The 15,814-nt window shown below is 38.3% G+C and overlaps 1 protein-coding gene across 9 annotated transcripts in view; it reads left to right on the forward strand.

The window, feature by feature from the left end:
- DTNA (dystrobrevin alpha) overlaps nt 1-15,814 on the forward strand; it is a 388,958-nt gene that overhangs the window by 314,259 nt on the left and 58,885 nt on the right. For 3 of the 9 annotated variants that reach the window (XM_027127718.1, XM_027127721.1, XM_027127717.1), the window contains 4 exons: nt 3,101-3,255; nt 6,009-6,114; nt 8,503-8,669; nt 11,501-11,625. In XM_027127718.1, coding sequence (XP_026983519.1) covers nt 3,101-3,255; nt 6,009-6,114; nt 8,503-8,669; nt 11,501-11,625 — 553 coding nt within the window. Of the gene's footprint in view, nt 1-3,100; nt 3,256-6,008; nt 6,115-8,502; nt 8,670-8,719; nt 8,979-11,500; nt 11,626-13,984; nt 13,994-15,814 lie in introns of those variants that run through there. The other 6 variants (XM_027127719.1, XM_027127720.1, XM_027127722.1 and 3 more) reach the window with 5 other exon arrangements.

A 15,814-nucleotide genomic window follows, 5' to 3' on the forward strand; every position in this document is an offset into this window, starting at 1 on the left:
AAGGATATGGAATGTCCTGGGATTTTCCTTCTTTAAATTCTAATTCACTTTACGCCAATATGCCAACTACGCTTGTTGGCAGTTTTTCTATTTTTGTGCATAGGAATGAAAGAGATTTAGTTCATTCCACCTAGTCCCTTCATGTTGGAGAACACAGGGCAAGAATAGTTGGCTGAAAATAATTTAGAAATTTTAAAAAGCAAAAAAGTAGAAAACAGCAGAAATTTTAAAGCTGAGTTTTAAAAGCTGCTTTAAATACTTTAAAAGGGACAACAACCCCTATGTTGCATCCCAATTTCCAGTACTCAGGTCCACCAGGAACCAATATGCAGGGTGTTCATCAGGTACTCCAGGCAGCAGAGAGTGTGAGGGCGCACCCTGCAGGTGTGGGACATAGCTACCTGTACATAAACGGACCTAATATAATATATTCTGTTTCTGTCAAACTGGTTTTGGTCTGATTATAGGCTGTTAAGGATCTTAAGGAATTCTGAATCCAGTGCAATAAGCCTGGAAAGTCAGGTGCTATTCTAAAGCTTCTGGGGAGGGCTTGTTCATGGCAAACACCTTGTATTTCCTGAGTTTCTATTACTGAACAGGTTGTTCGGCCTCCAAGCTTACCTCCAGGGTAATATTTCTAACTTGCTGGCCTGTCTTTAATTCTTCAGTACCTCCTTCATTACTGATAGTTCTTTATACTTGGCCTAGAAGTCCCCTTTGTAAGGAAATCTTCCCTGACTCAATCCTCGCTCTAGGAACCCTCTCTCTGAGCTCCTGCTGCACCCTGTACACCCTACCACTCCTGTACTCACACCACCTTGTCACCGTACATGATGTCGTGTCATCCAGGATGCAACCACATCTCTGTCATCCCCAATAGACTGGGACCTCCCAGAGGGCAAGAACTATGTCCTGATTTTTCTGTATAACCATTGCTTAGCACAATTTCATGTTTATTAGGTGCCAAGTTAATTTTAGTTTAATAAATCAATGAATGTAAGTCCTTCTGAAGTATCATTGTAAGGTGCTGCAGGAAACACAAAGGTAATTTAGACTATGATTTAGAACCTTATAGAACAGTCCTATTGGAGAGGCAAAGTCTAAACATACAAGGTAAATGGCAGAAAAGTGTGATATAAAATTAATAATAAAAACAGATAACATCTCTGTACCATATACAAGGTGCCAAGTACGCATCTGTGTGCTTTTCATCTAGTAACTAGCTTAATCCTTGAAACAGCCCTCTGTATTGTATAGATACACATATATTCCATGTTATAAGAATATTGCATATATGTGTATATATATGTGTGTATGTATATGAGTGTGTGTGTATATATATATATATATATATATATATATATATAAAAAACAGAGGGCCCAAGATTAAGGTACAAACACATACCATGTTGAGAGCTTCCTCAGAGTCCCCTCATTTCCTTTTAAAAACCTGAGTGGTCATTAACAGCCACTTCCCTTTAATCCCAGGGACTTAGCCCTAGTTTGGCTGTTACTTGGTAGAACTTTATCAGTACCAATGAATTTAATATTAGCTTCAAGTTTGTGAAAGGTCACTGTTGGTACCCCTTCTGCTTTTACTCTAGTTAGAGATGTTGTTGAAATTATTTCAGTGGGAGATTTGAAAAGCCTAAGCTACTTTTCAAAATGTGCCCTGGCCTAGAAAATCCAAATCTAGAAGTTCAGCAGGATGGCCAAATGACAGTTAACCACCCGGCCCCCAAACAAACAACATGGCAGCTTTAATGAGCAAGTACACTTACCTCTTCAAGGTTTCTTGTTCCTCCTTTTGATTGGAATTCTTGAGTTTCTATATGTGGAATTATACAAGAGTTTTGTTTTTGGTTTTTTGGGGTTGTTTTGCTGTTGGCAACTTCTTTTTTTGACTAGTTATAATGAAACATGAGAGATGAAATTCACTAAGTAAACAATATTGTGAAAGTGAATGAGAACAACATTAATTTTTGTTGCTCATGTAGAATTGCTGTAGCTTCATAATTGATTAACTATTTTAAACACAATAGAAACCCTTTGTAAGTGGACTATTTAAAGAAAATGAGAGCCAATTCACATCCTCAAAACATAATCCAAAAAAAGCCTATAATATGCTTAACATCCGGCTGCGGTGTAAAACAATGCCCCCAGATTACATTTTGACCTTGAAAAATTAAGTCCAAAATGAGCAGAGGTAGCATATTGACTTTACAACAGTTTATCCCAGCAGCTGTGCTGGCCTAGTTACAATCTAGCATGGTGACAAACCATATAATAGCCAACCCTTTCCTTCCAGTAGTGATCTCCACAGAGGAATTATACAGTACCTGGGGAAATTATGCCGGTAATATTCATTAAGTGCCCACAGTGGCAGAAACTGAAGGAAAGAGGCTCAGTGAAACCAGTGGCTCTGCTGAGAATAATCTGGAACCCTGACTTTACCTCACTGATCGTCAGCAAGGCCAGGCTTCCTCTCGACTGCATGAGGCAAAAGACCCTTCCCCATAAATCAATTGCCTTCCACCCAGAACACTGTGATTTATAGGAAGTTTTCTGCTTCTGTGGGAAGTTAATCAAGTGTTTTCATTGCATCCTTATCCCCATTATGTCTTTCATTTTTCAATATCTTAAACCAAAACCCAAACGTTTTAGTGACAGTATAGACGGGTAAATAGCTCACTTGCTAGATACACACACACCCTAACATTGTCGTAATATTTTCATTGTGTATTTCAAAAGAGGTAAGCACATTTCTCACATGTACAAAAATGCCTCCCGTCGAGTTATATATGAGTTGATAATTGACCTCAAACTAAAAATGTGATGTTCTCTGTCTTATCAAAATACGCTAATTTTATCCAAATTACTAGTTAATGCTGTTTGCCAGAATCATCTACAGAAAGACACCAGAGAAAACACCATGCCAGGAATATCTCAGCATAAAAACTAGTTTTCATATTATTCTTTCATAATAAATTAAATATTTAGTTTCTGCCACGTTTTTTGTTATTTGCGGTAGATATATTGAACTAAAACAGTGGGGAATCTTTATGTGATGAATAAAGATCTTTCCTTTTCCATCCATCAGATATTTTCTCAATGATTTCTGACTCCAGTGGGGTGATGGTTTATGGACGATACGATCAGTTCCTGCGGGAAGTTCTCAAACTACCCACAGCGGTGTTTGAAGGGCCTTCATTTGGTTACACAGAACAGTCAGCTAGATCCTGTTTCTCTCAACAGGTAGGAGAAAACTTGTTTAAGGAAGTAGCTCTCAGTGGCTGCTCTCCTGTGTGTCACTCCAAGTCACTACTTCTTCATGGTAACTTGTAGTGTATCTTCCAGCTTCTGACAAATGACCTCTGAGTCAGTAACTGAACTCAACACATTTGGATAATAGTAATAGGTGGTGTTTCCTGACCATGAACCAGGCATCATGCTAAGTTCTTTATTTGCATTGTCTAATTTAACCCCTACAGCAACGCTATACCCTCGGAAACATTATTACCACCACACTATCAAAAGGGTTGAATTGTTACTCAGCCTCACATGAAACATGAGTCTGACCCAGCACCGAGCTTCACCAATTTAGCAAAGGAGACAAGAAAGGAATCACAGCATATGCCCCATGCCATCTGGGAGGCCCTAAATCGTCCACTACATTGGGGCTCAGAGCAACATGTTTTAACTGGGGGTGGTACAAGTCAGCCAAGGGAAGCTGCTTAGTTTGGGGGACTCTCCGTGTTTGTATCTCTCCAGTCATGTGGAAAATCTACATGTCTAGAACTATTCTTCAGCACAGAATAGTGGAGATTTAGAAATCCATAAACTGAAGATTTGTTTACAAATTTTAAAAATCCGAACTAACCAAGTATGTCCTCTAAAAGGATCCGTTAAATAAGAAATCAGTGCTTAGCAGCCACTGAAAAGCTGCATTTACCTCCAGCTAGTAAACCTCATCTGTCTGTTTACTCAGTGATCTAAGAGGTCAAAGGTGGTGCCTTGGGCATCCCCGTAGGTCATGGATTTATATAGAATTATAAATGTATCCATACACTCAATAAGAAAAGGGATGGCTTGATACTTTAAGTATCAAACTCTACTGCTGCTGGGCGGGGCGGGGGGGGGCGGTGGTGGTGAGGAGGATGGGTTCTCACCCAGGAAGCCTTTCTGGCCTTTCCCACGCCCTCACCCCCAGGCTGGCTTAGATACCTGGCCTCTGTCCCCAGCTAAAGCATACTCCTCTTTGGAGTTCCCTTTCCCTTTCGAGTTGGTGACCTCAGAATGGATCCATTCACCTAAGCCTCCTTCTATACAACTTCTTCACCCAGAACTTCTCATAATCACCAAGTCCTACTGATTTCATCTTCTAGAATTTTCTCAGATCTCTCTCCTCATCATCCTCGATTGCCTGACCTATTGCATTAAACCCCAAACTGCTCTCTCTGCCCCTGGATTTACTTGTTTGTTTGTACATTTGTTGATTTTAGGTAGTACATTGTAGAATCCTCAGCAAATATACTAATGCCTCAGAATATTTCTCATTAAAAGTCAGCCAAAATAATAGGACATTTTTAATCTAATAGAATTTATCTATTCAAAAAAATTTATAGGATGTTGCCATTGCTCAAAATTCCTTTTGAAATATCCTAGAGACTGCCCATTATATAATCTTTTATATACCCTCAATGATGAGAAATTTATGTATGTGGAAATCATAGTAGCATTTCTTGACTTCCAGTAGTGATTTTTAGCCAGTATGATGAATGGTCAAAACAGATAAAATCATGTAAAGTACAAAAAGAGGCAACACTAATAAAAATAATAAGACCAGTTTATTTTTGTGCTTCATAAACTGGCTATAGCAGCAGTTCGAATGATGAAATTCCAAAATTGTTTTAATCGTTTCATTGCAAAGCCGCCCCAAGTGATTGGTTTGAAACACAGTATTATTTTAGACATATGAATTGTAGTAGCTTTTGAAAAACTACTGTCTCATTACTTATACTTTACATAATTTATCTTTTAATTATAATGCTAATAACAACCCTATAAAAAGCTTATTTAGTATTATGAGGTAAAGCTAAAACTGTAAATATCTGCCAATAAGAAAATATTAATAGAAGGGTACCAAGACAGTTGTTTTGTGAATTACAAGGACAAGTGTAAGGTTTAAGCCTTGAAAAGGCACTGTAGCTCTTCAGGGCTGATTTCTTGTCTAAAAAATATAAAACTATCCCATCCACCTTGATATTCTAATTCAAAAATTTAAATATAGTAGTGATTTTTGCATGTAAATTTTTTGTCATTCATACTATGAAAATATCATATATTAATATAACTTCTTATTTTTTCATTTTGAAAGAAACTTATAGATAAAATACATTTCTGCATCAGAAAAGCCCAGGATAATGACACAGAATCCGACTGAACTGTAAGAAAAGATACATAAAGAAAGTAGAGAAGAGAATTTTATTTTAATTTAGAGTGTTCTTTTCTAACAGGGAAGGATAGCTCCCTCCGAACAGGATTCACTCCTAATCTTGTATAGCAGAACCATTCACATTAACCACAAAATATTTAGTCCTTATGGAAGTTGAGGAGCTTTGAAAGGGAAGCTGTTCTACAAATTTAGAAGACTGATACGGAAATTGTCGAGTGTGCTGTGATGTACTATTGGGTAAAATTTTATGGAGAATGTCTACTCTCCATCTTTCCTCACCATTTTCATACTGTCCCTCATGTATGAAAATGATCCCCTCAGAATTGTTTTATTCCTTGTGATAATATTGACTCAGCCTCAGTGGAGATAATCCAGTCTTATGTAGGCTTAAATATAAAAAGCAATTAATGTTTTAAATTCAGAACTAGTTTCAAGCTGTTTATTTATTAGAGGTTAATTGAATGTCTTGTTTCTTCTATCTCAAATGATATTTACATAGCAGGTAAATTAAGATTATTCTTGATTCTAAATTTTTATGGGTTTTTTGATGCAGAAAAAAGTCACCTTAAATGGTTTCTTGGACACACTCATGTCAGATCCTCCCCCGCAGTGCCTGGTCTGGCTGCCCCTTCTGCATCGACTGGCAAATGTAGAAAACGGTGAGTAGTTACTACGGAGGCAATTTTTTTAGCCTTTATTTTAAATTGAAGTATAATTGATTTAAAATGTTGCATTAGTTTCATGTGTACAGCAAAGTGATTCAGTTATATATATATATATATATATATATATATATATATATATATATATGTAAAATAAAATATTATTTTCCCTTATAGGTTATTACAAAATATTGAGTATAATTCCCTGTGGTATACAGTAGGTCCTTGATGGTTATCTATTTTAAATATGGGAATGTGTATATGTTAATATACCTATAAATAACATGTATGTATATGTTAATCCCAAACTCCTAAGGCAATTTTTTTCATTACCGAAATTAGGCCATCAAATCTATAATTATTAAGCCAATGTCATTGTTTTAGGGAGGTCTGTTTAGTAGTTCTGAATTTTAATAGAACTAACCTGTCTCCCTCATCAGTAAGGCCTTATAGGTGCACTGCACAATTAGGACTGTCCGTTCTAAAAATTTATTAAATCTCACAGTCTACCTCTCAGTTACAAATCAGGTGTGGCTTAAAAACTTACTGTAATGGAAAGAGAACCTTAGTAAGGAATGTGACATTTTCTAGTATTTGTTTTAGGTATGAACTTCTACTTTTGGTATACCTGGCGTTAACTATTTCTTCCTAGACACTCCATCAGGAATAGGTGGAGGAGATAGAAAAAAATTGGATGGTTGCACCTTGCTAATCTTTAGTCATATGCTCCGAATTGTAAGCTTTCAGTGGTTGTAGTTATGTAAAAAAATGAGTAACGTAACTTTCGTCATGTGCTTTTGTTTTTATAGAAGCAAGTATTTCTATGTTAAAAGTAATTACTCTTGGCATATCCAAACTTAAATATAAAATATAATTCAGAGCAAGGTTTAAAGAAATTTAAACATGGAACAATCCATTGCCTCCATCTGATCTTTAGATGTTCTTATTTACTGTTTAATCTAACTCTGGGAATTCTCTAGCCTTAAATAGAAAATAATTTATCTCCTATCTCTTACTATAATCTTAACTTGTACACATATCTTTAATATACATTGGGGTTAAAGTTAGCTTATTTTAAATTCCCATTTAGAACATCTGGCATCTGCCCTAATTATCTCCCTTAGTTAAAGTTATAAATCTATCCTGTTCTGCTCATGGAGAAGATTTAAAGAATGAACTTACTAGTTTCTCTGTAAGCACTACCAGTCACAGATTTTTTTTTTTTATGCTACTTATTCATCTGCTAGAGCAAAGAGCAATCAAGGTCCAGATCATGCACGATGAGTTCATATTACTGTTTTGCAGTTTAAGAACTAGTCATTTTCCAATTATAAACTTGTCATTTCATGGCTTCTCTCTCAGCATTTCCTGTTGCAGGAAATGAGTTCCTTAGGTCCTGTCCCAGAACAGTTGTCTCTAGATTCAAGTCTCACTTCAGCCTTTCCCAGGAGGCAGAAAAAGGGAATATGATGCTGGTTCAGAAGACAGTGTGTTCAAAACTGGTTATGTCTTTGTTTTTACAATTTACTTTTCATCTTGATTTATTTTTATTTGCAATATTTTCCCTGGCTGGTTAGCCAGAGAAAAAGTTTACCGAAAGCATGAATTGTTCTTATTGTTGTTGATATGTTTAGCTCATAACATGCAGTTACTTGGATTCAAATCTCAAATATTTTACCTTGCCTGCTTTATAATTCAAATTTTCTGCCAAAGGAAGTTGTGTCTCTTGAACTATCTGACTTAGAACTGTATTCAGACAACTTATTCATCTCTTTGGGCCCTATCCATCTGCCTCTCGGGAAATTAAAAAAAAAAAAATCTGTTAAACAAAAGCAGTGTCACTCATTAAATAAGCCTATTAGCTACTCCATTTTTTAAAAAGTAACTCAATTCTCCCATCCAGTTTTTCTACTCTTCTTCCATTTGCCTTTCTTTCTTCTTCCTCTCCTCTTCCATTTCTCTGATATTTGCTCTCAACCCACTGGGCAATCAGCTGTGTTCATCCGTTGTGCTTCTGAGTCTTCCGTGAGCTGTGCTGATCTCCTGGAGACAGAGAGCATTTGGGGGAAAGGCGAGCCAGTTTGGGTAATTTATAGTCTCGTAGTACAAGGGACGGGAGTAAGAAGAGCAAATGGAATTACAGAGATTTGCCCTTAAAAGAACCCCTATCCTCCATCCCCTTCTGTTTTTCCCACCTCCACACACATGCTGGAAAAGGGTAGTGAGAGTCTAGGAATAAACTTATTGCTTCTCTCGGCGAAAACTGACGATCATCGGAAATCATGGCGCACAGCAGAAAAATGCAATTCTTGTCGGACTGTATTTTTCCTTCTTCTGGCTCATACTTTTGTTTTCTTGTTTTTTTCTTCATTAACTTCCTCTCAGTCTTCCATCCAGTTGAGTGTTCGTACTGCCACAGTGAGAGTATGATGGGATTTCGCTACCGATGCCAACAGTGTCACAATTACCAGCTCTGTCAGGACTGCTTCTGGAGGGGACATGCCGGTGGTTCCCATAGCAACCAGCACCAAATGAAAGAGTACACGTCCTGGGTAAGGCAAGATCCAGGCAATACTTACAGTTGGATGTGTGAGTGTCGTCCAGAATGCAAGGGAACGGCAAGCATGGTGACTGAATCAAGCGACACGCTTACCTTCTCCTCTCACATTCCCTCCTTCCCCTCCCACTCCCCACCTTACTGGGACCTCTTACTTATTGTGTCTGAACCCAGTGTAGCTTCCTAAGGCTTAAAATATAGGAAGACTCAAATGATATTACTTCTTGGAATACAGATAATTCAGTATCGATTTAGGTAGCAGCCAAACAGCAAGCACCTTCTGGAACATAATCTCATTTTCACAGTAAGTTAAGGTTCTTTTCAAGTTTGGGGGTGGTTTGTGGGAATCACCTAAAAATTATTGTTAGTTAGATTCTGGAGTTGTCTTAACTGCATGACTGGAACATGAAGGAAAGACCTGCGAGCGTGTGGGCTTAAGGATGCTGTTTCATTCTACTTTTTTAGGGGAGGGGGAGATATTAGAAAATCATCTTTTCATGAGCAGTGCAAGTGACTAACTTGCTGGAGGTGACCTGTGATACTGACCTGCTAAAGGTGACCTGCCCATGTGATGACAGTGTTCTCAGGAGCGCATGGCCCTGAGTCTATGGGAGGAATTTGAGCCCGTGAGCTTGCTGTTCAGGTGGTTTACAGTTTGCTGACCTCTGTCTCAGTTCAACTCAAAGACCAGATCCAGTGATGTTGTTCTGGTGCTTCTGTGAAAGTATTGCTCTATGTACAGATTCTTTTTCGTGGAATGTGCCATCAGTCCTGCCAACTCCTCTTGGAATAGTTGTATCACAAGAAAATGCAGACTTTTTAAAAGCATTTTTTCTATATTTTAATGTGTCTCAAATCAACCTATAGTCTTTACTTAAAGAGTAACTCATTTTATTTTTACAAAGGTCTTCAGATATGCATTTTAATTGACGTATAGTTTATTTACAATGTTGTGTTAGTTTCAGGTATACAGCAAAGTGATTGTTATACATATATGTATAATACATATAATATATTTATTCTTTTTCAGATTCTTTCCCATATAGGTTATTACAAAATATTGAGTATAGTTCCCTGTGCTATACAGTAGGTCTTTGTTGTTTATCTATTTTATATATAGTAGTGTGTATATGTTAATCCCAAATTCTTAATTTATCCCTCCCTGCCCACCTTTCCCCTTTGGTAACAATAGTTTATTTTCTATGTCTGTGAGTGTGTTTCTGTTTTGTAAATAAGTTCATTTGTATCATTTTTTGTAGGTTCCACATAGAATTGATATCATATGATATTTGTCTTTCTCTGTCTGACTTACTTCACTTAGTATGATAATCCCCAGGTCCATCCATGTTACTGCAAATGGCATTATTTCATTTTTATGGCTGAGTAGTGAGAATATACATTTTAAATCAGAATGTTCTTTCTAGGAATTATTATTGGGAACTGATATTCAGTGCAAATATATTAATTGTTTAGCACATGTCAGATTCTGAGTTCAAGTAAGAGTTCTTCACTAAGGCATTGTATACTGAGGGCTTGATGCCAGTTCAAATGCCACCCATCACTACTGGCTATATCACATGCTGAGAATAGATATACTAGCACAGATCATGAAATACAATTTCGTATAGAACGCTGGAGGAAATACTTTCTATTTTCTTATTGTCAGCGTCTTACCAATTTTCAAATATGTTCTATTCCAAGTCCTAGAGGGTTGGTGATTATAGACTAATCGTTTGTAATTGTTGTTTTATGTAAAGTCAGATAAGGAGCCTTTTCTTAGGGGTTTTGAACTCTGCAATTATATGGCAGGACAATGTCTTTACAGAGTAGGATCAGACTCCTCACGAGGACAAAGGAGCCCCAATGTTTATGGGGTGAAGAGCTGTTGTTACTGCTGTTTTAAGTGTTCTAAGAATTAAACCTCCTAGCAAAAGCCAAAGAGGGACTTCTTGGACAATGTTCCCATTACTTAGCTTTTAAAAATGAGGACAAAAGTCACTTCGTTATGTTGCCAGTTATGGACTCTGTGTGTCAAAGAAAGTGACAAAATGAGAAATCGCTTCTCACAGAAAGGAAAAATTGGGGTAAAGATTTATTATATGTGGTAGGCTATTTTTGATCACCTTAGCTGTGAAATTTTAAAATAAACATTCCACTGGTCCAAATGAAAAAGAGGTAGCATGATGCTCTGGAAAGAACATAAATTCTAGAGACTCAGATTGAAGTTCCACTTTTCCTTCTAACCGGATGTATCCAGCCGCACCTGAAACATCTTGCCCCTGGATTCCCGCAAAACGTCCTACCCATCTCCTTACTTCCATTCCTATCCCCTCTCAAACCTTTTTCTGTTCTTAAAGAGAAGCAGTCCTTCTAGAATCAGGTCACCTCTGAGATTTAACCTGTTCATTGTCTCCCTCTGCATTTGAGATAAAGACCACAGTCTTGGACGCGGCATATAAGACTTCAGTGGTCTCCCTCCTGCTTTCCTCTCCAGAACTTCCTTCATCTGGAATTACCTTCCAGTCCCCTGAGTTTTGTCAGAAGGACCCCTGCTGTTCATTAAATCCCAGCTCAGACGTCCTGAGCACAATGACTGCTTCCATTTATCACAGCATTTGCTGACACTGTGCAGCCCGAGGCAGTTACCCTGATGGCTAATTCCAAGCATTCTGGTCCCAGCAAAGAGAAAAATCCTTGACTTAGAGTAGATTATCAAAGAAGATTTCCTGAATGAATGAATGGATATCTACTATGAAAACAAATCATCTGATGAAATGTTACATAAATGTTGATGGTTATCACTTGAACCTTTCTTCTTCCTTCCAGAAATCACCCGCTAAGAAGCTCACCAATGCATTAAGCAAGTCTCTGAGCTGTGCTTCCAGCCGTGAACCTTTGCACCCCATGTTCCCTGACCAGCCTGAGAAACCACTCAACTTGGCCCACATCGTGTGAGTATCTCTACCCGCCAGACTGAGGGACAGCTTTCTTCACTGATGCGTGTGCAGATCCATACAAAGACAATTAATTTCCTATTAGTTGTCAGGGACCAAGTTTTAAATTTTATTGTCTTTAAAAAAAAGAGTGAAAGTCATGTTATTATAATTTTTTTCATGGAGAGGTATATAGTACTTCTGCCCAGATGTACAAGTATGCCCCACTGTGTAATTTACCTTGAAGTGGAAAATATTCAAAAATTTTATAATTGTAAAATAACAATGTTATTGGAGTTTGCACAATTGGACGTTAATAATCAACGGAATTACCGTGGTCAGGAAATTTTAAAGCACGCCGTACCTTAATGTCTTGTGTGCTTTGAGTCCCAAATAGAGAAGCCCTCTGTTTCCTTTCTCTGCACAGCCAGTCATCTTAAAGATGCCAGCAAGCCTAGGAATCATTGCTGTTGCTGTTGTTTTATCCCAAGTTATATAACTTTAGAAGAATCATGGCCTGTGCAAGGGAGGGTTGAAGAAGGGGTATTGGAGGGGAAGTTCATCCAAAGTATGTGTGAGTTTGGGGGGCAAAGGGAATTGGCCCAAGGAATGGTGCTACCACCCACCCCTTCCACTTCCCAAAAGCCTCATGTCGGGGGGCCTGTCTCAGGCCTGGCTGGCTCAGAAAACAGAGGAGGCTTAGGTAGAAGAAAGTATTTCTTTCTTGGGTGTTATCTTGGGCTCAGAAGAAGAAAGAAGTTCATTACCTACTTTGGGGCACAGTTAGGAGTTACGTAGTCACAAGTGTCTCAGGAAGCCTCTAGAACAGGCTTTCCCCCTCCTTCTGAACTGCCTTTCATTGTGCACACTTCAGCACTACCACGTGCACTGCAGGGCCTGTGTTTGCCTGTTGACCTCGAGAGGTTGGCTGATGGGACACATGGGTGTTAGGAATCCACCAAAGCAAGGTTCACGCTTCAGGCGGATGAGAACATAACCCATTAGAGGCACTGTGGTGCATCTCAGAGCCTTAGGAAAGCAGCCACTCTTTCCCCTAATGGACATAAACAGATCCCATCAAACCACTGTGCTGCAGCACGTCTGTGGACTTTGTATAAATCCCACAGGGCTTTGTTTGGTTTACTCTGGGTGTGTGCTGAGGGTTCATTGCCCCCAGCAATCCACACAAGTCTGGAAGCATCCACAAACTAATGTAAACTGATCCTGTAGAATGTGGTTGACTTATTTTTGGAAATTTTGCTCCCAAAAATAAGCCTTAAAGTAAACCAGGGGTAAAGAAATCTGGGAAGTGTCCCAAAGGACCAATCACCTGCAGAAAGCGAGCTCATACGAGCTGTTCTCCTGAAGTCTTGACTTACTTCCCCATAGCCAGGGACGATCACTTAGTTGCTTGTGAATGAACAAAACATAAGTGAGAGTAGGTCTGGGCTCTCTGAGCTTGGCCACGGAGTGACTGTCTACCAGCCCCCTTAGGGGCTGGTAGAACCCCTTAGGGGTTCCCCCCCAAGAGAACAGTGTTCAATCCGAGATGATGGGTGTGGGGAAGGTAGGGAGAGGATGGGGGTAAACAGCCTGGCTCTAAGAGCTTTGCAGCAAAACGGAGTTAGGATGGGGCCTCGCACTTGGAGACAGAATTAAGAAGCAAGGCCAGGGAATTCCCTGGTGGTGCAGTGGTTAAGAATCCATCTGCCAATGCAGGGAACATGGGTTTGAGCCCTGGTCCAGGAAGATCCCACCTGCTGTGGAGCAAATAAACAGCCAAAAATAACTAAATTTAAAAAAAAATGAGAAAGAAGTGAAGCCATGCCACACAACTTGGGTTCCGTGGAGAGTTTCAGGATTCCCCCAAAATTCTACACAAAATGTGCCTTTTTCTGGTAAAAGTTCCATGTTTAACCAGATTCTTACAATAGTCCTTGAATCAAAACACTGATCTGTACTCACGGATAATATATTTTTCCAGGGTGACTGTCAGTTTTAAAAGACAAATTATACAAAATATTTAATTGTTGAAATAACACGCAAGAAATTCCGGATGCAGAGTGGCCAATCTCTATTAGAACAGATTTTTTACTAATTTTTAGCTTTAGACATTTTTCTATTTGTTATTCTGATGTTATTGCCCTGAACAGATATTTATGTTCCTTTTTTTTCTTTTTTTTTGGATGGGGATATCTAAGATTTCTAATCTTAAAGTATGCTATTCATTTAGCTATTCTAAATTATCATAGGCACATAAAAGCCACTTAAGTAGTGGCATTTTGGTGTTTTGGCATTTGTTCTTAGCTATTACATTGCTTGTAAATGTTACCATGATTAACTGTCTCTATTCTATTCAATTTTTTGCTGCCAAAAGGGATACTTGGTAAGTCAATAGTCTTTAGTGTGCTTATAAAGACTTATAAGTGGTTATGAGACACAAAACAGGTGAGAGATATGAGGCTAGCTTAAAACTAATTCTGCCTTTAAGCTGAGTGCTTTCAGTTTATGAAAAGAATGCCAATTTTATAAAAATGTCCTTTGCAGACATCTTGTCCAGAAAGAAAACTTTGCACTAGGCCTCTGTGACCTTATCTTCTGGAGCTATTTCTTTTTCCTAAGACTAAATATGTTTAAAATTCCCAATGTGACCTATTTATTAGATGAGGTACCTTGCCATTTGATTGTGGAGGAAATAGGTCCCTTTGAAAACTGCTCTTTGGTGCCAAGGTTAGCCATTCTGTGTCCCAAGTTCAACATTTTCGTGATGAACGTTAAATGTGAAGCCATTTACTAAGGAACTGCAATTTCAGCTTTGGGGTGACCAGGTTCAATAGAGTAAATTTACCAGACTAGTTAAAAAGCATTCCAAATCCACTTGTTTCCTCATTTCCTAGAGATAGAGCAAGAGGAGAATATTAATAAAAAGACAAAAGAAAACCAGAAATGTTGTCAAGTTGATTTTTTTCCACTTTTTTCAAAGTTAAAATGAAGATATTTCATTCTGCCCACTGTTTTAAAATCTGATACACCTAACTTTTCAAAATTCACAGAACAATTTGTTTAAAATTAGCATCCTTCTTATAAAGTGAAAGCGTCCTGCTCAAAGCAGAATTAGCTTTAAACTAGTCTCATGTATCACGCATATCCTAGATAAGTAATATAAAACACTAAGCTAGTTTTCAGAACTTCGGCTAATATGTTCAGAGTAGATTAAACACTGAACCTGCTATTTTGACGTCACCCAACAAAGAATGTGTCTTTAAAAAATCTGAGAAATCAGTTTAGCATTAGGTTCTGAGAACCAAAAGTGTCAATGAATTTTTGCATGTAGTGCTGACATTTCATAACCTGCCTTGCATCATGTCCATTCCCATAAATACATTGGAACAAACAAGTCTACCTTTTTCTCTTCATTGTAGAATCCAAACTAACTCTGGTTTCCTAAGATAAAAATTAAACCTTTACAACTTTTTGCTCTTAGTCAAGTTGACACAAATAGATTCTATAGGCTACTGTATTCATGTTTCGTCTTCAAAAAATTCTGTACTGTCAGACTCACATATAGAATTAGAGTGAAACTAAAATTTCCTGACTCAGAACGCTGCCCTGCCCCATCACCCATCTTCTGAACTCTAAATTCCACCTCATTGTACCGCGGAACATCTTACAGTGAACCTAAAATAAGACTAAAAACAGCTTGGAGATGAGATGGGGATCTTAGCGCTATCATTTTACCTGAACTAAGACATCAGTTATAGGAATGAAAATTGAGACAGTGGAGGACAGACATGATGCAGTTGGTGTTTAAGGTTGTGGACAATTCCAGGGAATATTGAACCCTATTTTCCTTCTCTAATCATATGAAAAAAAGTGAAGTTTTTGGGATGCCTTGCACTATATGTCCTATCCTATAGATCATCCAGATAACAGAAAGTCAGTAAATCCCTGTGGTGCTTAATTGTGTCTTCACTTAGAGCAAAGAGCGAAGAAGGCATGATACGATTTTGCAGCTGGGTCCTTACAGGCCCGGGTATCCTGGAAGAGGGCCATCGTCATGGGGAACACAGGAAGTTTCCAAAGCCTCAGGAATCTTCCTCTTTCCAAGAGGATGTAGATTCTGACTGTCATCAAGTTTTCTGAGCTTCTCTCTTTAGAAGTTAGTAGGCTGCCTCAAAATCCTCATTCTCTCTGAGAATATGACTCA

Source organism: Aethalodelphis obliquidens, unplaced genomic scaffold (assembly GCF_003676395.1).
Source record: "Aethalodelphis obliquidens isolate GAN/ISIS:26980383/991018 unplaced genomic scaffold, ASM367639v1 scaffold32, whole genome shotgun sequence".
NCBI lineage: Eukaryota > Metazoa > Chordata > Mammalia > Artiodactyla > Delphinidae > Aethalodelphis > Aethalodelphis obliquidens.